The 27,890-nt window shown below is 38.8% G+C and overlaps 1 protein-coding gene across 4 annotated transcripts in view; it reads right to left on the bottom strand.

Moving 5' to 3' along the window:
• Positions 1-1,984: 1,984 nt before the first annotated feature.
• Positions 1,985-27,890, bottom strand: part of CD99 (CD99 molecule (Xg blood group)) — a 32,143-nt gene continuing 6,237 nt past the window's right edge. The window contains exons 2-11 of one of the 4 annotated variants that reach the window (XM_023948281.2): positions 12,540-12,578; positions 12,156-12,206; positions 11,664-11,696; positions 10,711-10,752; positions 10,508-10,540; positions 9,090-9,161; positions 7,716-7,754; positions 7,094-7,204; positions 6,228-6,284; positions 1,985-3,663 (exon numbers count right to left, since the gene is read on the bottom strand). In XM_023948281.2, the coding sequence (XP_023804049.1) occupies positions 3,638-3,663; positions 6,228-6,284; positions 7,094-7,204; positions 7,716-7,754; positions 9,090-9,161; positions 10,508-10,540; positions 10,711-10,752; positions 11,664-11,696; positions 12,156-12,206; positions 12,540-12,578 (503 nt within the window). In that variant the 3' untranslated portion in view covers positions 1,985-3,637. The remainder of the gene's footprint in view (positions 3,664-6,227; positions 6,285-7,093; positions 7,205-7,715; positions 7,755-9,089; positions 9,162-10,507; positions 10,541-10,710; positions 10,753-11,663; positions 11,697-12,155; positions 12,207-12,539; positions 12,579-27,890) is intronic. The other 3 variants (XM_023948288.2, XM_023948296.2, XM_086880728.1) reach the window with 3 other exon arrangements.

The raw sequence follows: 27,890 nt of genomic DNA, 5'->3' as shown, positions 1-27,890 counted from the left end.
AGATTTGGGAAAACCATGGGTTTGCTCCATTTAAGTCCTTTTCCCATTCCTATTAATGTCTTCACTTCCTTTAAATGGGTCTTTATATCTGTGTAACAGAAAAGAGCAAAAAGGAAGTAATATTTTCAACCTGTGAAAAGGTTATGGCTTGCTTCATAATCTTCTCAAGGGAAAAACACACATAGAACAGTGTTTTTGAGGTGGTGACCAGAAGTAAAAAGTGAAAAAAAAAACCAAAAAAACAAACCCACAGAAAAGCATCATTGAAAGTGTAATTCAGCCCAAGATATACTGAAAACTGAGTGCACTAAAATGTTTTTCTTAGCATTCAAAATTTGGCTCAGATACTGAAATATGCACAAGAGCTACAGCAAAATGCTGCCAAATGTTATGCTTAAGATTTGCTTGCTTTTGTTTGCACAATCCAATGAATTCATCTGGATATCTTTGAATAAGTATTTGAAATGAACATTGCATTTGAAAACCATCATAACATTTTTCAGGCAGTCTTTTCCACCAATAGGATGAATAAACGGCCACTGCAGCTATCTTGAAGAAGCTAAAGTGACATGTTATTCCACAACAAGATCCTGCTTTGATTATTTTTCCTCCTATTTGATTATTATTCCTCCTATTATGATGGTAACTCCTCCTCAGGCTCAAAGGGTTGAGAAACTGGGATAAGAAATGGAAGTGAAGGGGGTGTGCCACAGGAACGGTACCATGCTCTTTGTTGCCATCCATTTTAACTCAGTTTGATGGTAAAGGTGCCTCATGGGGATCAACTTGGACCTAGAAAGGACAGTATTTTTTCATTCCACTGTAGTCTGATTGAAACGTGTATAGAAACTATGTTAATTCCCATATCTGAAAGTCAGTAGCAGATCATAAGGCCATGATGGGCAGCAGATGATCTGTGGGACATGACTCTAGAACTACTCCAGTAGAGTGGTGAACAGTGGTTAACTGATAATGTTTCCTGTCCCAACCAGAGGGAGAAATAATAAATTAGAATATTTAGCTCTGCTAAATACATTCTGCAATGTAATGGCAGTTGAGCGAGAAAGAAACATGATCAAAGTTTCTGTGGGTAGTGAGGCAAATAGAAATGTAGCAATTAATACCCCAATAACCGTGAGTGAACCTTTTATCCAGGTGGCAGCAGCCAGTCTTTCTTCCTTCTTCCACAACTCCAGACTGTGGAACCATAACTGGACAAATCAGTATGTTGGAAAGATCAGTAAATGTGTTGCTATTTAGGCGCTTGGCAACCCCTGCTTTGCCTTCCCATTCAGTAACTGTATGGTCCTCTCACATCAGAAGGTGAGACAACACATGGCCCTGCAAAAGCATCTACTGCCAAAGGATCTGATGTAATTGGGTGAAGAAAATTGAATGCCATTAAGTTTGCCCATACTAAGATGTCTAAGTCTTAGGTTCAGTATTCTGAAATAGCATATTTAATTCTATAGCATATTTTCAGTAGATTCTGAGTTACCAAATCCTTTTCTTCAAAAGCTATGCCTGTCTTTCACACAGACAGATGTCTTCTCTACACTTCACACAGGTAAGCATCTCCTGTAAGCAGCTCAAAGCTTTGTTGCTCCTGGCCAATTTCATTCCAAAATGATTAAAATGTCTGTACAAAATAAACCTGAGCTGCTAATGGAGAGGAAGACAAACTATCTAAAGGATCCTTCCCTAGGAGAGTGAGCACCAAGTTTTTTATTTTCAGAACTAGTGAGAAAAAGAACACCTAAATCTTTTTTTTATTTATTTATTTTTAGAAAAAACACAATGTTGATAGGTCTTAATAAGTAATTTTTAGGCTCACAAAAGCTGAAAAAGGATTCAAGAGTCTTGGTTAGCTAAAAGCTAGTTTGAGGTCCTCCTGCCATTTTATCCCTAAGAAACATCGTCTTATTTTTATTTACTCTACACTTGGCATAGATATATCTGTTTATTCATGTAGGCAAGCAGTACATTTCTTTTCTTTTTATTTACATAAATCAAATGTTTATGTAGGAATCACTTTTGCACTCTGAAACACACTTAAAGGCTTTAGCATTTTATACTAAAAGCAGACCTGGGGCAAAAAAAGGGACTTACAAATTAAATCCATAAGAAAATACTAAAAATTGTGTAAAGCTTTGTTGCAAGCTAAGAAACATGTACAAGAAATTCTTAAATGAATTATCCTTGGCATACATTCATATTTGAATGTACAGATATATTTACAGGTTTAATATCCAAATTCATTAATTTCTAAGTTCTAAGATGTTCCATGAAATGTCATCTTCCTGTAGAACTTCATCAGGTGGCTGAAGCCCATTAATAAGACACATATAGAAGAACTGCATAAAAATTTAAAGCAATTAGAATGAAAGAAAATCAAACTGGTCAGACCATTCCTTCCTGACAAAACTAATTATTATTACAGATTTAGTCCTTTAGCTGTTGTGAGTTGTAGTTTTCCATATTTCCACAGATCCTTGAAACCTTCCTGTTGCTTTTGAGAGCCACAGCACAGGCAACAAGTGCTTTCAGAGGAGGATGAAACCATAGGTGATCATCCTAGGGGAATCCTTCACAAGTCCAAAAGCACTTCTCACATGTTTGTTATTTCTACTGTTCAGTGGATGCCTGTGGAGTGAGGTTGGCTTGTTCTAGTCAGACTTGCTGTAGTTTGGAACTGTGGTACTGTTTCTGTCCCTTACACAGGTATGATAAGCCTTCTGAATTCAACACTATTTTCCCTTAAGCTTTTGGCTATGGAAGTCTGCAGATAATTCCCACCCCCAAGTACTCTATCCACAACTGTTTAGACAATGCAAAACATCAATGTCACCAGAAAGTCCAATTATGCTTCTGATCTGCACAGCAGGCTTTTCCACAACTGACCAGCTCCGTACTTGCTAAGCAGGAAGAGCCAGAAAGGGTGAAGGCTTGGTGTGCATTGGGTTTTCTCAATCTGTACCAGACAGATGCAATGAAAAAAAAATCTAAATACAAAACAGAATTTTTGTCTCCTGAATGCTCAAGCACAAGCATCTCTTCCCTGGCAGCTGGCCCAGGCAGCTACACAGATTGGATCAGCAGCACCCACACCCAGATCCACCATCCATACACAGTGAGCCGCTTGCTTTCAGATGCCCACAACATACTCCAGGTTGGTTGGTTGGTCCACTCACTGAGTACAGGTTATTTAAAAAATGTTTGTATTGTCTGAGAGCAATAACATAACAAAAAACATAACTGCAGATTGGTTTTGGAGAGGTAAGGAAAAGTTAAACACACTGAATGCACTTGCCAAACACCCATTTGTCAGAGGAGTCAAGGAAAGATGTAAAGGCACAACATACTTCTATACTCCTGTCATTAAGGCCATGTACTGGCGTGCAACAATGCTTCACAGGGCTAACCAGACAGAGTTACTCAGGTCTAAGTCACAGTCCCAGAGGTGTTTCAAACTAGAGCTGTTTTCTCATGAAACTTCAGCAGGCTCTGCTGTTCATATTATGCTTTTTGGTTTCTTTCTTTTTTTTTTGTTTGTTTTTTTTGTTTGTTTTTTTTTTGGCAGAATGCAGGTTGTTTATCCAGTTCCAAAGATCTGTTCCTCACCACTCTTTCTTTAAATTTAGTTCTCCAGAAGTGTGCGCTGAACTGAAAAGAGAAAAACAATTCTATATTAGTGCACTAAGTTGGCATACAATGTAAGTTATACATTATTATGTAACAGTTTATGCAGTCAACAACTTTCAGAAGATGTCTGACACTGCATGATGAATTTAGGTAAACAGAGGCTTGATTCTGTGAAGCCAACAGGCTGCCTAGCAGGGAATATTACATCCCAGATTTCTTACTCAAATAACCACATCCTACTACATCAGGGTGATCTACACTTGCAGAGTAACACAGTTCAGCATTCAGTTCTTGCACATACAAACAGGCTGCTCATTCAAAAAGCTACTGAAAGCAAGTTCCTGGGTTCAGGAAGTCAAAGTTAGGTTTACATAAAATTTTAAAAAGACAGACCTATTCTGCTATGCCATTTGAGCTGGCTTAATGAGAGACTGCTTCTGACTGGAAGCCATGTAGGTACATCTTTTACCAAAAGCAGCCCTAACATCTGCTGCCTCCCAGAACTCAGATCAGGAGCAGCATGATGACCATGGCTGCCCAGTCTCTTATCTCAACACATGATCATGCCTGTCTGCAAAATATAATAGAGATATGGAATTTGGGATGTAATACGACATCAATATGTAGGTAGAAATAACCATATTTGGTAACATCCCAAGTGTGACTTTACAGGTTAAAATAAGGTAAGCATCACCTGATGCATTTCACTTTTGAGTTCTGGTGAATCTTGGCCAGAATTTTAGCATAACCCGATACCTCATATTTTAACTGCCTTTGGTAGAGGACTTTTCTTCCCTAATGCACAGCTGAACTGAGGATACCTGAGTATCTTCAGTCCTTACAGCCAATCATAAGAAAATGTTTTGTACTTGAGAGTTTTATCTATTTAACAGCTTTAAGTATTTACAAAGAAGATAATGAACCAGACAAAAGTTTATAACAAACTGATGCAATACCTGAGAAGAATAAGGCAAAATTAATTTTTTAACTATTAAAAAATACAGAAATAGTTCTGCAGGTTTAAGATTAAACTCCCAGAAGAATATACTGTAAATATATACTGCTTTGATATTTTAATACTCAGTACTCCAAAACCCATGAACTTCAGCATGAGATTATAGTGCTTCTTCCTTTGTTGACCAGTCACAAGGGCTAGAAGGCTGAGTTTCCACCTGTACCATTTCCTCCACATCTATCCACAGATTCCTGGAGCTTATCACCTGCTCCATTAGCCAAATCCCCTACACAGCCATATATGGAAGGGTTCTCAGAGTTTGCTTCTCTAAAAGAGATCCTTCCACAGCTCTCACCTTTGTAGAAAGATTAATTGTATGATGGTTCTTTCATACAAGAATTATTCTCTGTTCACAACAGAGAATGCTTTAATTATAACATGCTAGTGAGTTCAGTCCTCTTTTCCTCCAGTATAGTTTAATCTCTGTCCAAATATCACAGATTTTTTAATATACATTCTTGCAGTGTTCTGTATCAGTTGATAATTATAATCAGAAAATATTCTAATCAGAAAAAATATACACTAATAAACTTCCAACTGCAGTTATTCATCACACTGACAGGACAGGCTTGTATTTTCACAATTGCCTCTAATGATACTTTTGCAGAGAAAATTCAATTCTTCACTTTCTCTAAGCTCCTACATTTCAACACATTCTCAAGGCAATAAGCCAATCTGTTCAATAAAAAAACTGGAGAAAAGTGGCCATATTGCCATAAGAACCAAATGCTTGATTCAGTTCTAAGTTTGTTGTCATGGTAAAATCATAGAATCACAGAATCATTTATGTTGGAAAAGACCTTTCAGATCATCCTTTTTAACTCTTACCCCAGGACTACCATGTCCACCACTAAACCATGCCCCTACATGCAACATCTATATATCCTTTATATATCTTTTCCACAGATGACAACACCTCTGCTTTCCTGAGGAATTTCTGAGCAGCCTGTTCCAATGCTTGACAACCCTTTACATGAAGAAAGTTTTCCAAAGATCCAATCTAAACCTCCTCTGGCAAAATTTGAGGCCATTTCCTCTTATCCTGTCACTTGTTACCTAGGAGAAGTGACTGACACACACCTGGCTACAACCTCCTTTCAGGTGGCTGTAGAGAGTGAAAAGATGACCCCTGAGTGATCTTTTCTCCAGGCTGAACATCTCCAACACCTCCAGACACTCCTCATAATGTGTGTGCTCCAGACCCCTCCCCAGAACCATTGCCCTTCTCTAGACATGTTTCAGCACCTCAGTGTCTTTCTTGAAGTGAGGGGCCCAGAGCTGGACACAGCACTTGAGGTGTGACCTCACCAGTGCCAAGTACAAGGAGACAATCACAGCCTGTGATTGTGGCCTGGTGGCCACACTATTGCTGATACAGGCCAGGATGGCACTCACCTTATTGGCTACCTAGGCACACTGTTAGCTCATATTCTGCCAAAATTGTTAATTTTTATTTTTTTTTTTAACAAAACAACACAATTCATTTTCTCCAGTATGTTAGATGTCAATAAATCCCATTTAATAGGATCCCCACCAAAGAGCTGAACTTCCATATAGATTCTTGTCTTACCAGGTGGCTCAGATTGTGCTCCCCTATGGCTTTCCATATTCACATTCTCTTCATCTGCTGAAAAAAACCCCAGATATTTAGCATTCAAATTCTCTTATATTTGAGGTTCTTGATAGATAGAGATAATCTGAGAGAAGAAACAGCAGTGAAGAAAATGGGCTACTGATAGTAGTTGAGGTGCCCTGTTTTATCTGCACATTAATTTAAACATGCATGGTAGAGATGTTATTCAGTTTCCAAATTTCCCAACTAACATAACAGCAGTGCCTGACCGAATGACTGCTCTATCCCTTCACTAAACCAAAAAATTTAAACAGACAAAACCAAAGCTTCTGCCCCTCCTATCACCCACAGTACTCCCCAAGCTCTCTGATCCAAGCTGTATCTTATTTAGGTGGAAAGGAAGCAAGCAACAGACGACTGCAGAAGAATCATTTGGGGATAAACATTGGGTAAATTGTCATAAAACTAGAAATAGGCAAGCATCTTGTGAAGATACAAATGCAAAATTAAAAAAATTAGAAACTACAAAGTATTTTTCAGCATGAAAAAGTCTCTAATCCCCAACCTCCACTTGATTCTCCTTAAAAAGTACTTTTTGCAGTCTCTCCTGCTTATCTTTTAGCAAGAAGTGCTTTTATTCTAAGAAATGTAAAGCTTTAAGTCCTCCTAGTTTTGAAACTCTAATTTTTGGGCAAAGAATTCATCAGTCTTAGATGACTAGCAGGAAAGGTTACTCCCCGTGAACATAAATTCACTGAGCTATTACAACTACTTTATGCAGAGGATCAATTTATAGACCACATATAAATACAAAAATGCCTCTCTTTAGACAGTAGGAAACAAAACTAATTTGGAATTCTTACCACTTTGCTTGAAACAGAGTTTCTTCTTCTGGTAAGCAATGAAGCTAGATACTGTTCCAATTAGAGCAGCACCCACAGCACTTACAATTCCAGCTATTGCTCCTGGAGAAGCTAAAAAAACCCAGAGACGTTTGTATGCATTTTACAGAACTGAAAGCCATGTCAAAGTATCATCTCAAAATAAACCCTGTGAACACTTCCAAAAACCATTAAACTGAAATTACATGAAATTGTAATAACTCTGTGCATAATGAAAAGGGAATCCTCTCATTTATAATCACTGATTTCTTAGCAATGCCCATTGTTAAGGAACTTAACTATGCTTGTTTTAAATTCTACTAATTAAAAAAGCAACCCTTTCATAGCCATATCTATTTTGTATGCATGCAACCCCTGCACCAGCATCTCTGAGACCTTAACACTTAGGAGTCACTTGTAACACAGAAATGTTAGAGCACTGAGGAAGCAGAGCTTAACAGCAGAATTCCAGATTGCACAAGCTTTTTAATTGTAACCCACTCCCAGTAGTGACCATTCTAGCAGAAGATTAGCAATCAGAAGCCCCGAGAAAACAAGCTTCATACATCCAAACACCAGCATGCACACAAATTCATGCATTTACCCTCTTCTTGGCCAGTTTTTGGAGTTGGGCCCTTTCGCTCTGTAAAAATGAACGGAGAGTTTACATTTTATATGTCTAGAGAACACTCATCCATTGACAAATGTTTTGTCAATTAATTATGCAAAATCACAAACCATCTATTACATCAATACAGTGCTAAATTGGCACTGAAACTTTCTGTTTTTCAAAGCATGGCTGAGAGCAGTGCCAACTCCAGCCTTGAGTGCTCAGCACTTCTACAAAATGAGCTCATAACATTTGTGAAATCTGGTTTAATAAGCCTGTGCATCACCACAGAGAACTCATACAATTTCAATTTACTCATTACTAATTCAATTTACTAACTCTGTCTGTCATGTGCAACTCGTAACACTGAGGCAGGAACCTGTCCAGGTGAAACCACCACACAAGTCTCCACAGATGTTTCTTGCCCCTTCCAATTTTCAAGTACTGCCCCAAAGGAACCTTGGAAAGGGAAAGCTACCAAAGAAAGCGGCATCAGTAATCTCCATCTAGGACAACTCTCCAGAGAGTTAGCACATCCCAAACCTCATCAAGATACTTAAACTAACTCTGATCTGGAAATAGTAAAATTGCAGTAACTCACCAATTAGACATAGCAAATTGCCAACAAAAGTTTGTCAAGCTATGAAAAGGTTTTATACTGCTCAGAGTATAGAACCATATGGTGGAAAAAGGACCTTAGGGACCTTAGCCATCACTGAGCTTCAAACCTCCCACAGGCAGGGACACCTTCCACTAAACCAGGTTGCTCAGAGCTCCTTCCAACCTGGTCTTGAACATTTCTAGGGATGGAGCATCCACAACTTCTCACTTCCTCACCTCTCACCTGTCCTATCACCACCACCACAGTAAAGAAGTGAGGACAAAGCATCACTTGGAGGTGAAAAGATCAGTTCATCCTGTGGGACAAAGGAAATCCTTGAGAACACAAGGTGGACCCTCTTCTGGCCCACTCCTAGACTTCCCAACTACAAGAACTAAAAGAAACTGAGAGTATGTCATAGAAGATCAAAAATAGCACTTGAATGACCTTAAAAACTGTATTTATGGTTAATTTTGAAATAAGTACTGCATTCACATTTCAGTTTTAGAAGCCATCTTTCTTAGTGTAACAGTAAAAATCACTGTAAATTTTTGCTCTAGACCAGTTTTATCTCTTAAATATTTGGGGCTTTTTTTTCGGCAGAGACAGAGCATATTACTTTTGAACTTGAAAGTATGCTCTTAAGTTTCAGATACCAGAACCAGATGTGTTACAAATTGGAGCATGTCTAACCAGCTTGTGAGCAAGCTTTAATCAAAAGCTCAGGTAGCCATAGAAACAATATGAAGCACAACCTGCTATCTTACCATTGCTGCCACTGCCATCACTTCCTCCTTTTGGGGAATTGCCATCCAATAGATCAGAATCATCAAATGTGTCTATAAAGTAATGCAAATAACATTGCCATGTTTCAAGTTCAGTGAATAAGACACACCAAGGCATATAATAGCATGGAAATTTTCTCAAGACCATTCAACTGAATTTGTGGTGATTTTAGGCTCAGCACCAAAGTCACAATATTTAACTTTTTACAACCACTCACGATGTCAAGTCCCTTCAGCTCAGCACTACACAGCTTGACAGCAGAGCTCCTTTCTCTGGACTTCCTGAACAACTGAGAGAAGTCAGTGTCCAAGAGCAGGTAGTACTGCACAAATCAGGCTATGCAAGCAAGCAGCCCTATAAGCCACTTAACTCTAATAGCCCAAATCTCACTGTACTGCAAAAGCAAAGAAAGAACATGGACAAAAAAAGACCATTTACTTTTAAGGCTGCAATTGAAAATGATTCTTCAGAGTTGGGTCTTTAAGTCACAAATAGTCCATATGTACTTCCCTTCTCTGATTTATTGCAAGACATTGAAGTAGTCCCTCTCCATTTCCACTAAACCCTACCCCGTGGAGCTTTCCTGTCTCCCTCATGGCACCTTCTCCTCCTTCCCTCTGCTGCCAAATGAATATTTAGTTCACACAAAGCAAATGTGTTTCAGGCAGAAAAACTGAAAGTATTGCATCAGAGGATGTTTTAGTTGGGTACCAAAGGCACTGTACCGCAGCATGCAAGACTTAAATTCAAGTATCTGCTGCAAATCAGTGTGGTGAAAGAACAAGAACTGAGGCTTGCATCCCAGGGCTCTTTACTACCATGTTTGTGAATAATGGCATCATCACACCTGCATCCATCTGAATCTGTTTCGTTCTGGGTTAGGCAAAGATGGAAAGGACCTCTAAAGGTAGAGGGAAGGAAATGTATTTTAAACCTATCTTTCAAACACAAATATTTGTATTTCTTGATAGCGCCTTTAAATTAAAAAAAAGAAGCAACCCTTTAACTTGGAGCTTTAATTTTGATCCTTTGAGAAGATCACAGGCAGTTGCTACTTACTTTTGAGCATGACTAGAAGGGATTCAGTTTGTAAAGGAAGAATTCAATCCAATACATGGGTGCTTCACCACAGGCAGCTAAGAACAGCATTGCCTCAGGCACACACGCTTTCCCATCCTGCCTCTTCCCCACATCATCCTGTTTTTAAGTGAAAGTGACTTAACAGGTTTGTTATGGAATCTGAAGACTTGTGCAAAGCCTATTTGCAAGACAACTTTTTCTCAAACTTCCGTGTTTGATGTATGCCACACCTGACATACATAGCAGGCAATTATCAAGGATCAATTATTAGCAGTGTAACTGAGACAGTAAAACCAGAAGTTTGTGCTAGAAGCCTTACCAGAGCCTTTAGGTCGATCTCGCTTGGGGTTATCTAATCACAGAAGAGAGATTTAGAAGAAAAAAAAAAAAACAAACAAAAAAACACAAAAGAAAATGTTAAGATAACAAAACTGGACTATAGTACAGTAATGTTCAAAGGGACTAGGGGAGATTAACAAACACTCTTTTGCTGTTCAGAAATTCCTGTTAGATCGGTCTTACCAGTGTCTCTAGGATTTGCAGGAGGTTGTGGCTTGGGATCATCTGTAGACAAATAACAGTTGGAATAAATTGAGCAAAATTACTAGTGTGAAGAAACCAAAAGCAAAGCATGTAGTAACCTTGAAAGATGATCTGACCTAAATATTGTATCAAAACTTCCCTATGTAATTTTCCTTTCATTAACTAATGCTATGTTTCTTTGGTTATTTTAGCTAAACACTATGCTTTAATGCCACTAATAGTTTTCCTGCTACATTAACCAGCATGGTTAGATCCTTGCTAGGATGGAACATACACAGAAAAACTCATTAAGTCTTTTGCAGCATTTTAATTTGCACATCTGATTTCAAAGGCTGAACTTCTTTAAATTTTTTTACCAGGTACAGATTACTTGGCTGCTTTTTCTTTTAAAATTACCAGGTTTTAACCAAATATAATACTTGATACCTCACTTGAAAAACAGACAAAGTTCATAGAATAGAACTAGACATATGGTCCCCACAACGACACTTCATTTGGCTTGCCAGAAAATAGGAAAATAAGAGAAATTATTTCTCTACATCTTTGTCACAGCCTTCACATTAGAAATAGTACTTTCCTTCAAATTATTTATAACAGATTAATGTTTCCTTGTGCTATGAAATATACTTCCTGAAATGGGAGACATTATTTCAAAATTAACATTTACTTCCAGAAGTAATAGTTTATGGAGTTAGTGCCACCTAGTGAATAAACAGCAATGAGACAAGTAAAAACTGCCTAAGAAATTATTGCAATTCCTACAGTTTTGATGATTCAGACCCTTAATATTAACAAACATAACTAGGCTGTAATTATTTTTATTGGTAGTCTGCTACCTTAATCAACTCAGTGCCTTTTACTTAGGTCATAAAGGATGGATAGACATTGCACTAGGTACATTTGAGCAGTACCCAGGAAAATATGATACTTACCAGAATCAAGAGCATGGAGTAAGTCAAAATCATCTACAAAGAAAGAAGGGAAGTTTTAATGCAAAAAACTGAGGTAGTCTTAGACTATTTTTTAAACAAAATGGTCCTCACAATGTTTTCTCCAAAAAATGAAAGCATGCTCAGTCATCAGTGACTCACAGAAAAGCCCCACAGAGCTACCAGGCATTACCTCACTTTTGGAGCTGCTTTTGGAGGTGATGGGACCTGTCAAGGGCCAGCTCAAGGTGAGCAAGTACCAAACATGTACACTGAAAGCCAACAGAAGGGATTCTTGCAAAATCACAAAACAAATTTCTGAGAGCAGATTACAAAATGAAGAAATCCTTTTGCTGTTAGGGAACTGCTTTTTTTTATGGAAAAATCACAACCTTGTATGCCACTGACTTGAAAAATTCAGGACCTCAAATTGGTATGTATGTACACTACACTTGATTTTACAGTAAAAGGTGTTACAAGCCAGTTAGATCTCACCTGGATCTGATGATGGTGTCTTCTGAGTTACAGGAGGCTTCTTTGTATTTCCTGTCAGATATGGTATTGGGAAAAAAATAATTAAATACTACTTAATACACTGTTCAGAAGCTACATGAAGGACAAAGGACAAACCTAAGTACATGTCTATACAACAAAATGCACAAGATCCAATCTATACAGCAAGACAATTTTGCCTCAAAGAGAAATCTTTAAGTCTTCAAAAGACAAATTTGAGTTCTATGTGGTCAACATCTTGACAAACATATGGCTGAATTGTTCCACTGAGGTTTAAAAAAACCATACATAGCAAAGCTGTCATGCTTGGCCATGCAGTAATACTCAGAAATAAGTCAAAAGAGCTGCCACAATTTTTCTGCCTACCTTCCAAAAGTGCATCTTCTAAGGAGAAGTCATCTTGGCCTGTAGAAGATAAAAGAAACAGTAAGGACACTGCTTTTCCTTACTTAAACCAAATATTCAGTAAAGTCATAAACATGTCTGTGATCAATCTTGAGATATGTTTTCTGCTTCCTGAGTCAATCTTGAAGAATATTTTGATTAAGGGTTGAAGACAGACATTCTTCCAGGTCACTATCTATATGTCTTTTCAGAAAAAAAAAAAGAACCACACTAAAAATTGGCTCCATAGAAATGACCCGAAGGATTGGAACATACATTCCTGAAGCCAATAACACACTTTATTTTTGCCACTGATATGGCGTGATTTCTTAGTGCCATCCACAGCATATTCTTTTCCACACTTCTTTCCACTGAACAACAAAATAAGCTGGGGGACAGTGCCAATGCATGAGAACATACAAGATAGGAGTGTGAAGAAATCCCTTGGAACAAGAAAGTTATGTAATGGAGTTAATATCCTGGCATTAAAAACTAATTAATTTTCATGGGTTTTCATGGGTTTATAAGACTTGATGTCCCCCTAACTAGGATTACCAGTATGAACTTAAGATATTAGCACATATGATTTTGAGCAGCCTTTTCAACCTCCTAAAACACAGTTAAATGCATCTGGCATCACTATGGGGACTCCACTCCAGGCAGATTAGATTCTATTTTCAGTCCTTAGGAAAAGAATACTGTCTCTTGCTGTATTAAGGTGGTTGCTAGAGCTACTGCTGCTTACCCAGCCAACTGCAAACACACCAGCTCAATACAATGACACAAACTGGTTTCACAGCACGAATGTAGTGGTGTGATCTCAGCAGCAGAGGCTTGTAAGATAAGTTGATAGCTAAAAAAACTGCTTGGGGTGTTTCTAATTTTTCATCATCCCTACTTCCACTGAAGCATGGAATAAGAAAAAGGCCTGAAAGTAGGTATCAGCTATTCAAGAGAAAGTCATTCAAATATATTGCTTCAGCTCCACAGAAGCTGGAAGACTTTTTCTACCTACTGAGTATCAAGCCAGCCAGAGCATAAATTATTTCCAGACAGAAACTACCTTAATTCAGAAGATACATGCATAAAGCATTTATGTGTTTGGCTTTTCCTCTAAGAATGTAACCACCAAAGAGGCATCAGAACCAGCTACTGCAAAGTCTGAAGAGAGGAATAAAAACTAACATCTAAATTAAACCACACACATCTTTGACTTACGTGACAGACCAAGTTAAGACAAGTCATGAGTCTAATACCAGGCAAGGCATGATGGATGCTTATATACCTGGTGACATTTTTTTTTTTTTTTTTTTAAATAGGGAAGCAACCTGAATGGAATAAAAAAAAGTGTGCACTCTGGCCAACTGAACTGCTACAGCAGAAACTGAAATCTGAAGTCTAAGAAGTGATTCCCATACTGTAACATTTGAACTAAACCCACCTTACTCATAGCCCAGTAAGGACACAGGCCTGCCTTGTCTATAACAGGCTCTTTTATGGAAACAGAGGCAATTGGTGGCTTTACTGTAGTGCACAAGCAAAGCACATTTAAAATCTCCTGAATAAAGTAAGTGGGTATAGATCTTGAATAGATAGCAAGAAGATATTTTACTTGGTGTTCCTTATTTCAGGTGGAGACTACAAGCTGTGTTAGATCACGAGAAACTACTTCACAGAATGCAGGCCATTATTTGCAGGCCATTTATCTGAAGTCTACATCAACTTGCAATACAATTTAATAAACCTCTGTAAAATTAGCAAGTGCTAAGACACAAATGCCAGGTACTTCTGAGGTTACTCCTTTGGTTAGACTACACTGATAGTAAAAGATTTTAAAATCATCGAGATTTGGAGAGTTAGAAAGAAAGTTAGGCTTGGCAAGCCCTGGGGAAAGTGTTAAAAGTAGTCCCTGGGCCTACTTGTTAGTATGTTAGGCCTTGTGCTTGCTAAAATCATGTGAAACTGCACCTGTGTAATCAGTATATGATAAATGATACAATTGTTAGATGTGATTAGATACAATTACTGTTTAAAGACTCATGAAAAACTATGTTAGGGGTTTGAGGGGGATCAGGAGAAATCCATGCTTGGGTAAAATCAATGTATACAATAAAACAATGTAAGTTTAATAATTAACATGTAAGTTATATAACGACAGAGTACAAAACATGTTCAGCTCAAAACCAAGGCAGGTCAGATTTGGGTATGTGTACCCCTGACACCCAGAGCTCTTAACAAAGCACCTTCATATAATCATTCTGTGATTATGTACTCCTGAATGCTAACAACGCCAAGAAACCTGCATATTGACAGGCAAAAAAAGGCCAAAACCCTAATAAGAAATTTTAACAGGCACTTCCATAGTTGTTCCTCAAACCCAAATTCTATCTGGCTTGTGTTCTCAGGTACATGCATCTCTCAGGCTACAGTCCTCTGGGAAGCATGCCTAAGACAGGACCTGATCAGAATTTGGTAGTCTAACTCCAAGAGGGCAAGCAGAGGAATCTGTTGAAAATGCACACTCCTCAAAACACTCTACCAGAGTAGTAGCCAGAGGAGGGACCATCACGAACTGTAAGTGCCATCTGTCTCAAAGCCAAAGGTATATCACCAACACAATGAACATTACACTGGTTTGTGTATATTTCAAGAGTCCTGTTTCCTTTCAGACAGATGGAAAAACAAGCCCATACACTCAACTTTATGCTTTGGTGAAGCTGAAATTTTACCTGAAGCAGAAAATAGGCTATATAAAGCATTTCCGGCATGAAACTTAGTCCAGGAACTCAGAATGGCTTCAGCTGCAGTGGTTTCCCTTGAGAGGAGGAAACCTTTGGAAAAGGGTGTGTTTTCAGTGATACTGCTCTTTTAGGGGATTTTGCACATAAGCTTCACAGAGAAATAATTCAGGATGAGATTGCTGACTGCCAAGCTCATGTAAAAATGCTTTGACAGAGGAATAAACAAATTTGAGAGTCAATACAATTAAAAACCCCCATAATTTATTGACTGGAATTTTCATTCTGAAACCAAAATTTTGCTTTCCAACCATGCAGCAAGATATCAGGTTCCTCATATGTATTACTTTTTTGAGATAAAGTAGCAAAAAATGTCAAAACTTAGCTTAAAGAACTCATTACAATAATCCGCACTCTAAAGTGCTGGAAGTCATTTTTCCAGCACAGAAAGGTGTTTCTCCACTGTTCATGACAAATCTTCCTATGTCTTTAAAGCAGTTACTTTTATAAATGTATTCATTCCACTTTTGGTATGAGTATGTCCAACTAAAGTAGAGCTTCAGTGACTTAGTCTAAAAGGTGAAAAGCTCAGTTTGATTAAGCTGGTTCCAGGAAAAAAAGTAGGAAACGAGATAAGGCTATAGAACTAGAACAAAGGTACTATCAGGGTCCAAGAAGGAAAATTCAGCAAGAATATGCTGCACTCCCTACAGATTTAAGGAACACCCAAAGCAACTAAGCTTATGAACATTTTCTTAGTCTAAACGAAGATATTTACAAATAAAGCAGATATTGTATTGCATGTGAAAAACAATATAGCAGGTATTTCTAGCCCCTAAGGGCATGAACAGATTAAAGAATACTTCAGAAGTGTCTACACTATTTTCTTTTCATGTCTGTAGCACAAATACCTGGATCTCAAGAGACAGATCTTCAGGCCGTCCCTTGTAACCAACATAGTTTGTGTTAGCTGTGTGGGAAAACAGTATGTAAAACAAAAAGAGCAAACATAGGCTTTGAATAGCTGAAGAACTAGAGGGTATTCAAGAGATCCAAGTAAGCAAGTAAGAGTGCAAAGATCTTTGTAAAGACTTCTCACTGCTCTCAGATGCTTCCTGCTACAGTATTAAATTAGTCATATTCACATTCCACTGCAGAAGGGAACAGGAACTTTGGAAAGTTCCTCCATTAGTCACATGTACTAGATGACACACCAAGAAAGAAGATTTGTGATGAATGTTATAAAAGTACCTTTCTGACTTGAGCAATAGACTTCCTCAGCTCTGTTTTCCTAAAAATGCCAGGGCTCTTCTGCTTCCTTCCCTCCTTCTCTCCCTAGGGCCTTGCACACCACAGGGTACCCACAGACTTGAATGTTGCAACAGGTCTTCCAGTTGTAGGCCTATGAAACAGATGACAGTGGTCATCTTGTCTCCATCCCACAGCTGGACAGTATCTGCTACTCCATCACAGAATATCTCCAGTTAGAAGGGACCCGTAAGGATCACCAAGCCCAACACTCTGCTCCTCACAGGACTAACTATAAATAAACCATATGGAGAAGAGCCTTATTCAGATATTCCTTGAACTGTCAGACTTGGTTCCATGCCCAGTTCCTTCCTGTTTGTTCCAGTGGCCAACCACTCTCTCCTCATGCCCAATCTGAACTTCCTCTGAGGCAGCTTCATTCCATTTCCTTATGTCCTTTGGGAGGTAATCAGAGAAAGGAGAACAGTACATGCCCCTCTGCTTCTCCCCCTTGAAGAAGCTGAAGGCTGTTGTGTGGTCAGCCCTCAGCCTTTTCTTCTCCAGGCTGAGTAAACCAAGTGAGCTCAGTCACTCCCAGTAAGTTTTACCCTTGAGGCTTTTCACTATCCTGGACACACTCTTAATAGTTTGATCTCTTTATTGCTTTGGGGCACCTAAAACTGCACACAAGGACTCAAGCAGAACATAGTATGACAATCAGCTCCCTCCCTCCCTCAAGCAGCCACCACTGCTATTCTTGATTAACCCCAGGGCACAAGTGGCCTCTTTGGCTGCCAGACTGTTGACTCATGTTCAACTTGCCATCAACCCAACCCCCCAGGTCTCCTTCTGCAGGTTGCTTTCCAGCTTCCTGTCCTCCAGTTTGTACAGAGAACCAGGATTATCCTGTCCCAGGCATGGAACCTGGCACTTGCTCTTGTTAAATTTCATATCGTCTGTGACTGCCAAGCTTGTGTCTGTAGTGCTCCTTAGCCCCTTATTTTTGTGACCTATGCAAAAATCTTGAGCTCAAACAGGCTTTTCATGTCTGTAGAGTGTACATGAGGTCTGGCAGCCCTCTTGCAGGACAAGGATATTGGTACCCACACAGGAAGCATGCAGGCAACCAGGCAAAAAGCAGCTTCTCCAACTTCCAGAATGAAACTGGGTAACTGGAATTTATACTCCTGTGTCTTGTGCTCCTTCTTCTCAGCGGACCGAAAACACAAGGATTAGAAATATTCAACACCTAACCATAAGAAAAGCTGTAGAAAATGCAAAAGGGCCAACACATTGGAAGTTGCTCAAGAAACACTTTGAATAAGAGAACATAGACACTGCATCCCTTCCAATTGTTTTTAAGCTTACCAGCACTTGACTTCAATCCAGGTTTTGCCCCACCAGCATTAGTTACCTAGAATAGAAGACTTCTACTGCTCAGGTCACATTCAGACTATTATTTTCTTGAATGTCCTATGCAGGCAAAACCAAGAGGGGTAGTTTAATTATAGAAAATCTGTGAGGAGGGTGACTTGGTTCTCCATATCTTACTATAAGGACTGTATCACTCAAGGCTTTAAATGGAAAACCTGGAACATGAAAAGTACACACAGGTAGGCAGCTATTGGAAGTACTTAAAACTGGATTCATTCCTCTCAGCCATTGCAGAGGTTTGCAGGCAAGATCTCTATGCCAAGCAATGCTGATACTCCCACTGCTAAGCAGCAGTTTGTAATTAGCCCTGCCCAAAGTCTCATGAAATTAAATCGCATTGCTTTTTTCAAACCCTGTACCCACCTATCGATGCTGCTTTTCAAGTTTGGTTTCTCTGCAGAACAAGAGAAAACAAAAAACTTTGCATAAAATTCTGTTTAGCAAATGAAACCCCTTCCTACCTAAAAGAAATATGCCCCAAATATGAATAACAGCTGTAAATCAGACAAAAAAAAAGCAAGGATAATTTTTTACATCTGCAGGAGTGTCTGCTTTCCGTGCATCTGGAGCATTCACTAATGCAACCACTGGGAATAAAATCAGCTAGATCTCTGCTGTAACCAATAAAAATATTTATTTCTTCTTCAAAGAGATGCATAAGACAAGCCTAGTAATGATTGTATTTCTTTTTTGTATAGTCACACAAAAGCTGCTTTCCTTAAAAGTTACTTTATTTGCACCTATCTTAAAAACACAGTATATAAGTAGCAGTGGCCTACTCTTTTCCTGATCTGACTGCTAGTAAAGAGTTTTTGGACTTGTTTAATATTTGAATTACTGTTTCTTTTGTTCAAAAATGGAAACATAATATTTTTGAAATGCCTACAAGGCCGTATTTTTACTCAAAATTATTTATTTAAATAATGAGAAACATGAGGGGTTTTTTAACAAAACATGGTAAAATAAGGCACTTTGAAAAGAAAAAAAATCTCATATTTTGAAGCACAGTTTGGGGAATTTTGCTTGCTTAAAAGTGTCCTGTGGGCTAGGCAACTTTTGTTGCCACTGTAAGGTATACAAAGTAGGAAAATACAATGGAGTTCTTAGAGCTTTTATGCACTATAAACAGTTTTTCAAGGGAGGATTTGACATAGGAATGAGAGGACAGAATGAACAGCTCTAAATCAGCAGAAAGCACACAGAAAAACTGAGTCAGTTGCAAAGCTAGAAAAATAACATGATGGCAACAGTCCTGCCAAATGCTGGGCTGCTTATAAGAAGGGGTAAAAGAGAACTATGCAAAACTAAGAGCTCCTGTGAGTCCTTTCAACCCAGCAGCGAGAATAAAAGCAAATATATGACATGTTAATCACAGCCCAACCAGGGATGAGTTGTCTACTGCAGTCTGGTTTATTTGTTACAGTTTGTAATTCTTCATGCCTGTAATGGATGTGACCACTTTCCCTCCAAACTGCAGCTGAGATGTTTGGTGATAGCACTCAGTGACAAAACAACATCAAACAGAAAAGCCACAGATCACAGATCTTCTCCTTAAAATTAAAAGAGCTTCCAAGATACTGCCACTGATGGCAGCTTGGAAAGAGCTGAAGTATTATTCCATGCTTTTAGAGACTAAGTGTTATAATTTATAGCTTAAGCACCTCCATGAAGGACCACGGTTTATTACAGCAAAGCTGTATTACAGAAGCTGCAGAGAAGACCACCACACCCTGAACAGGCACGATGACTGAGGCCCTGAATTGCTCGGTGATGGAGATAAGATAAATTCAAGTTTGGGGAGAGAAAAAATACATTCACAGAGGGAGCAAGCTTAACATCTTCTGGGAGGAGGCCACAGCCCAGGGCTATTGGCTGTCAGGCTCCAACAGCCCAAAGGGTCAGGGGGAAGAGAGGTTTGGGGTACGTGGGGTGATAAAAGCCTCTGGTCAGAGGCACTAAATTCCCATCCTCTGTGCAAAGGAGCCCAGCTGAGGGGCCCCTTCACCCAGGGAAAACCTGTCCACAGCAGAAGGGGCTGCCATGGCCCATCAAAGGCAAACCCAAGTGGTCCCCAGACCCTGCACCAGAGCACTGTAGATGATGCAACAGATCCACAGTGTGGCAAGGGGCAGTGTCAAACCTAATCCTCTCAGAGGCACATGGGCACTCCCACCTGGCCCAAACATGTATTAATCCATGAGATTGTAGACTTTTTGGCATGGTGTTGTGGCAGGGAACCCTCACCACCAAGAAGACCAGGTGGAGCAGAGTGATAAGACATTGCTGGGGCCCCAGAAGGGTGATATGGTTTGCCAAAGACCTCCCACTCTCTCCCTGTCCCCGAACCCACCCCACACACCTACTTTTCTCTCTCTCTCTCTTTCTTTGCCTCTTTTACTATTAAATAAAATATATTTTTTTTTTAGCATCTAACTTCATTTGGTTTTAATTATATTTTTTTGGTATTTTTTAACCTTTCTGGGTCCAATCCATTTTATTCACAGAGGTCACAGAGTCTTCTGTGTTAAACTGGTTTGTAACATGTGCTTTGAGGAAAGTTGTTTCCTGCAGAGAGTACCATCTCCACATGTTCAAAAAAAGTAAAACCCAACTGCAACCTGCAGTGGCTGACCCTTCTGAAAGGGCTCTAGAAATGTCCCCCAGGTTCAGCAGCCCATGGCTCTGTGACACGAGCCAATCCTAGCCACTGGACTATACTCCTTTGTATGCTACAATGTCATAGAATTACATTTACATATACATATACATAGAATTACAAATAAATTATATAGAATTACAAATAAAATAAGTCACTCTGTCCATCTGCAATTCTTTTTAGAAATCAGAACTGAAATACATTACTCTTGTCTCCTGAAATTTGGAAGCAGAAACCTAAGCTGGACTAACAAGAGCTGTTAGAAGAACGTTTGGGTGATGGAAGCATGGCACTTCCACCAAGAAATAACAAGTTTTGGGGGCACTGAGATGGGAAGTAGAAAGAGAGGAAAAGGGTTTTGCAAAATGTAACAAAGGTACTGACTCCACATGGCAAGCAATCCAAAGTCACTGGATGTATTTATTTGACTGTTTATTTTTTTCTTATCTGCAATTTCAGGATTCAATTCAAGACCGCAAGTGTCATATACTATGCTTATTGCTATTTCACCTGTGTAAAATAGCCCCTATCAAACATAAATGCACTACTAAATTTAGTGAGCATTTTAATTATTACTAAGTTACCTTTTCTGTCAATTCAGGGACTAAAGCGATATACAACTGGCAGACAGAAGCATGGGCTTGTCTACATCCGTGTGCAGCACACTCTTGACAAAGGCCACAGATGTTTGATTAAATTGCCTTGCTTAGTTATTTAAAGCTTATTTAGTTCTTGCTCCTGAATGCTGAAATGTTCACTCTTCTAGGTGACTGGTCTTGAGTTCATGGCACCTTCCTCATAGCAACCCTAAACCATGCTGATGTCACTCTGTGCACTAAACATGAAGTTCCTCAGTGTCATCAAGGCCAGCTCCAGAGCCACTGCTGCCACTGCCTTCTCTTGCATCAACAGAGCACCTGCTGACACCTGCCCTGTCCTTCACCCCCTGAAGCAGGCAAGGAGTAGCCCTGCCCCTCCTCCCAGGTCTCAGTGTAATCATTTTCCTCTAGGGAGGCTTACAACAGAGGCTTACAACAAGACCCCTCTGATCTCCACCACTGCCTCTGTGGTAATGGGGTTGGATCAGGAGCTCCAAAGCAGTCTTAGGAAAACCTGTTCTCAAATCTCACCAAGACTAAGGCGGCACTGCACACCTGCTTTGCATTCAGACACTTTTGAAGTTCTGTCTTGGCATAAGAAATGTCAGTAGTTCATTTCTTATAAGCCTAAGACACCAAAATTCTTTAATTAAATGTTGCTCACGGTCTACAGCTTCCAAGTTTAAGCTGTTCAACAGACAGGACTTTAAGCTTTCACAAAGCTGACAAGCCTTGCAGCTACTACTCATACACCCTAAATTTCCATAACCATGTTAATTCTGATCACAAGGCTCACATTTACTCTTGTAATGTAAGTTCCCTTCCCTAGCTATTATATCCATCAGTTTTTGCAGCATACAAAGCTGCTACATAAATATTAGTTCACACTTTACATTACAATGCAATATGGTAGTAGAATTTTACTGGACTCTTTGGTATTGATCATGGTAAAGTAAAAGAAACCAAAGGACAGCTCGGCCCTGTAAATGCTGACTGTACTAGACACTTAGAGATAATAAAATATATGCCTGGGTGACCAACAAATGTCAGCATCCTAACCCCTCTAACACCTCTTGGAAACCCTCCCAGTATTGGCTGGCATCATAGATAATTAAATAAAGTGAAACTGATTTTAAGAACATCTGGATTAGTTGAAAAGCAGTAAAAAATATAGGTGCTTTACAAAGTTTTACTATGATTAGTATTCAGTACTGTGGGTGTCAGCCACTAGTCAAACAAATTGTGTTATATTCAGCATTTGAAAGCTACAAGAACCCTGTGTAAAACCACATTCAGGATGGCCCAGTTTGGCTAGGATACCTCATGCACACAAATATTTACTCTTGTAATGCTGCATTTTGCATCCTAGCTCTGCTCCTCAAGTCCGCAAGAGTCTGTTGCAAATTTTCGTAACATCCTGCAAAGGTCAAAGCCAATATGTCAGCACTTCTCCCTCTTGCAGTGTCGAGGACTCTTGTTACTTCTCGAGGTTTTGTGCACTCACACCTAGCAATAGCTTCAGCAGTCCTTGACAAGAATCTTTCTGACTGTCATCCATGAAGCCTCTTGGCCTGAAACGTGTACCTCAAAGCGCATACAAACCTCTGCGTGCATTTCCACAGCCCAGTATTGCCCAGTCTAGTGCAGAGAAAGGGAGAAGTGTTTTCACGGCAATTGTGTGATATCCGGGGCATGACATCAAGGGCTGGATGCCTTTCCTGTTCATGCCAAATCAGTAAAACACTTTTAGTACAAGAGGTTGTAGCTCATTTCAAAGTACATGAATTGAAAAGCCTGAAGAGTCATTTTAGTCATAACTGAACAAGCCACAAAGAAAATACAGTCTGGAAAAACAAGGTCAATTTTACATAAATTTTACTGTTCAGTTAATGTTTCTGGTTAGATTAGAGATTTTGTTTGGACTTTACTACTAGGATACAAACTGTATTGAATTGGTAAGAATTGTGGAGAAGGTAAAAGAAACAAGCTGTGAAATTGTCATCTTACAAGTATCAGCAGACAGAGGTTCTGCTTATTGTGAATCTTCATTTCACTGTGCTGCTATAAAACAGCAGTATTGATCTGGCTCTGTATGCATTGCAAGTGTATATTTCAAAGTATGTAAGATGATAGATAAAAGGCTTCACAACAGTCAGGAAACATCAGCATTTTGTTTGCTCTGCATCCTCATACTCTGCATCTCTGGGGCTTCTTGGATTGGAGCAGGGAGCATCTTCACTAGATGAAACGTGGTAAAGCTTTAGCACAAGAAATAAGGATGAACTAAGAACCCAAAATCTGTGATCTGGCAGACATTGGGTAATAATTGGCACAGGCATCGGTCCCAAAACCTCAACTGTCGGACTGGTAAATAATCTTCACTCTAGTTAAGGAAAAAAAAAATTATAATTTATGTTGAACAAACTAATGAAACTTGGCTCTTCATTTATAAATTCCTTCTTTAAATTAAAATGTATTTGAAATATTCACTTGCAATGCATACAGAGCCAGATCAATACTGCTGTTTTATAGCAGCACAGTGAAATGAAGATTCCCAATACGCAGAACCCCTGTCTGCTGACACTTGTAAGATGACAATTTCACAGCTTGTTTCTTTTACCTTCCTCCCCACAATTCTTACCAATTCAATACAGTTTGTATCCTAGTAGTAAAGTCCAAACAAAATCTCTAATCTAACCAGAAACTGAACAGTAAAATTTATGTAAAATTGACCTTGTTTTTCCAGACTGTATTTTCTTTGTGGCTTGTTCAGTTATGGCTAAAATGACTCTTCAGGCTTTTCAATTTGTGTACTTTGAAATGAGCTACAACCTCTTGTACTGAAAGAAGGAGGACAACTTTGGGTTTTATGATGAGGGTTTCCTGTGGGGAAGGTGTGGGTCAAGGAAACCAGACTCAATACAGTGTTTGCAATGATTTGAACCACAGGAGTTGGCACAAATATATGGCAAGCCAGAAACATGATTTAAGTTTTGTTCCTTATTTAAAAAAAGGTTCAGAGGTTTTCCTTTTAACTTCCTATCCTTCAGTACTTGAGAAAAAAAGGCAAGTCTTCCGTTTTCTTTCCGTTAGTAGTTTCAGTGTGTTCATGTGCCCTGCAAAACAGCTGGAATGTGTTCACAGTGGAACTGCAAGCATTTCCAGTTCAAGTGGATCTTGTGAAAGTACTACTGTTATATTTAGACAAAACCTTTAACAAGACTTCTCCATGTCCACTCTAAGAATTATTTTCATCATCTTCACTTTGATTCTGTATCACCTCCTAAAATCAAATTAGATTTTATGTTCCAGTGTTAGACTGCCATTACCCATGCCAGACTTCGGTTTGCACTATGAATTTACTCATTTATTAGGAATTTAATAATTTCATAGAACACCACAGGAAAGCAGTGGGAATGGATGCAGAACAGGTAAGAATTGCAAACTGCAGAAGCTGTGCCAGGATACAGGACTGGCAATGGAGCCATTGACAAACATACAAAGGGATAGGAGTAGAAGTAACAGCAGCAGAGAAGAGGAAGGAGAGAGAGAGGAAGAAATCTGGATGCAGAGAGTTGTCAGCTCACTACAGCCATAAGCTTCAGAATCACAAGTCCTGTCTATAGTCTGGGGAAAAAAGGTCCACATCTCTGCTTAGTATACAAAGAAAAGAGCTGACATTCACAGAAGGCAAAATTAAAAAAAAGGAAAACCAAAAGTTTTTTATGAGAACGGTGGAGACGAATATTGTAAATCAGATTGCAAAGTTGCTGGCTAAGACAAGCAGTGACAGCTCTGAGGTGAAAAAGAGATGTCTCAATAACCATTTGCCACATTTGGGGAGGGAGAGAGCAGGAGATAGATGGTGAAGTAACTACTGAATTTGGGATCCAATTGCAAGTTACCCGGCATCCTGGATGGAATGAGAAAGACAGAGTAGACAGGAAGGCATTTCTGGTGTTGAAGAGAAAAAATACAGACGAGTATGGGTATATAGACGAGGGAAGAATCAGTAGATTGAAAGATAATGATATAAAATATAGAAAAATACAGCCTTATCTAAAAGCTTTCTTCATAGGTTCTCCAAGCTCCTTCCCCAAAGTTTATCCTGAAACTTCTTGTTTCTAAATTTAACAAGGACTTGTGTGACTCTAGAGCTGTCTCATTTGTCCAACAATAGCATTAGCTCTAATAAACACTGTATAGTATCCAACACATTTGCCTCACCTTTTATTTACCACATCCCATTCTACTACTGCTACTATCACCACTAGTTCCTGTCCTTTTCACATAGATTACTCTTCTGCTCTAAATCACAGGGAATCAAAAAAAGTGGTGGCAAAATATAAGTCTAAACACTTTTGCTGCATTTTTTCCAGAAAAATAAAGTTTAGAGTGTAATATTTTTGTGTCAGTTATAAAAACAGTAACCTACCAACATCATTTGGATTTCCTGGAAATATCAGAGTTTAAATATTTTTCATTTTATGTTAGATTTCTTCACAAACAGAAAATATACAATCAACATTTTTTTGTGGTTAAGCAAAAAAAATGCAGAGACAGTTTTATAATTAAAATCAAATTTTTACCAATTAAATTGATAGGTGTTTAATCAAAAAGATCTTCTATTTCATGAAAAGATTAACTTGTATATTGAGTTTAATTTTTAACCGATGAAAGAACAACTGCTATCCTAAAAACAAAGTTTGATTGTACCATGATTAAAACTCTTGGGCTCAGAGTGAAATGAGCTTTGTGGATACTTTACTGACATCAAGAAATGGATACTATTTCCTGTGAAAAATTTGGAAGCAAGAAGAGATCCAATGGGAGTTTTACAGGATGCAAGCTATGAGAAAAGTAGAGCAGAATTAACATCTGCATTTAACTAACCATTGCCCCAGTCAAGAGGCCCTCCTTTTACAAGTAAGGATGTCATTTTTAGATGTTTATAGCATGTGGACACTTCACAAGTGATGAAAATGTACACAGAGTAAACCAAATGCATTTGTCATGCAGCCAATGTCGTTGTGTGATCAGACCCAACTTAAAATATAAATGTTTTTCTTCAAAATGATCTTTTTCCCAAAACATGTTTGAATTACTCCTGCATTTGGCATGACAACTATAGATTTTAAAGACACTGTTCTACATCTAAAATACCTGTTCAGATTTAGGAAAACTACTATAAACAGGCCTTATTCCAAAGGAATAAGTTCTTGGACTTTCACAGGAATTTGCCTTATGACTTCTTGGAAACCTTTGTAAAAAATACTCTGGATCTTATTATTCTGGGCTTCACAGTCATATCAAATGCAGAGACTAAACCAGTTTAAAAGGAACTTGTGATGATTATCACTGCATTTATTTTCAACAGGTGAAAACTGCTGGAAAGGATGGAACAAATTTTCTGCAGCAAGCTGGGAAATCTTTCCCAGACTAAAATTTACAAACATACAGAGAAACAATTTTTTTTTAAAATCAAAAATAAACTAAAACTACCTTGTATGATACCAAGCAAATTTCCAAACACTAGCTTTGGGTTCACCTTCACTTGGAATGGTGTGCAATATATCTGGAATTGGCTGTTAAAAGGGGTAGGAACGCAGCCCTTATCATCTTCCATGGCATCATCCACAAAGGTTCAAGAATTTTTCTACTGTATTGACAATATATTAATTGAAGGAAAAACCATCAAAACAGTACTAAGTAATGAACATCACATAATCTTTGTCTTTTCCCCAACCTGAATGATTAATCTGAAACCAGCATGAAGGCTGAACTCCTCAGGCTATAAAATGCCCCAGTGTACGACATGTTAATATATGCTGAAGAGGCTGCCATGAATTTGCAGAAGTAATGGCCTTTTTTCAGCTTAGAACATATTTGGGAGCCTCAGTGGCCCTGAGAATATGTATACACAGCCTCCTGAGTGCTCAATAATGTAGTGCAGAAATGGCTCAAAGCCTGGTGTCATGTTAATCAGCAGCAGTGAGGAAAAACATTTTCAGCATCAAAAGAATGGAAAATAATACAACAGCTACTCAGAGAAACATCTATGTGAACACGTGATGTAAATAAGAAAACCTGAATTCAAAGGTCATTTAAGAAGCATAGTAACCAGGCTCAGCAGTTAGCCAGAGAGGCTTATGGTGTGGGCACAAAGTAAAGCTGTTTTTAGCCAGGTAGGTCCATGAAATTTCTGCTCATGTACTGAGGAAGAAAACACATCTTAGACTTGTCTCAGGAAGCCATAGTGCAAGCAATCAAACCGTGTGAAATCAGTAGAACAAAAGGACATGCACGAAAAGTATGAATGTTGAAACAGTAAATGTCATGGGAGAAAGGGAAGTTTGAAGAAGTCTGGAAAGTAGGTCAGCCCCCTTTATCTTTACAACACCGGTCTGTGCAGCAGCAAAGTCATACAAGATTTTCTTCTTGAAAAGATAATATAGGTGGTATCCTAGGCGCAATATATGTATGTGTTGGCATGATGGAATACAGCCTTGCCTAGTCTTAGCAGTAATCATTTCAAAGCCACAGCTGTCGAAGAATGAAGGGAAGATTGTGGAGCAGAGCAAGCGTATCATATTCCTTCTAATCCCTTGGCATCTGGAAAGGTAGAACTGTACATCTCACTTGAAACGGCACTCCAGGA

Source organism: Cyanistes caeruleus, chromosome 3, assembly GCF_971803275.1.
Source record: "Cyanistes caeruleus chromosome 3, bCyaCae1.hap1.1, whole genome shotgun sequence".
NCBI lineage: Eukaryota > Metazoa > Chordata > Aves > Passeriformes > Paridae > Cyanistes > Cyanistes caeruleus.
This window is presented reverse-complemented; position numbering and strand designations above follow the sequence as displayed.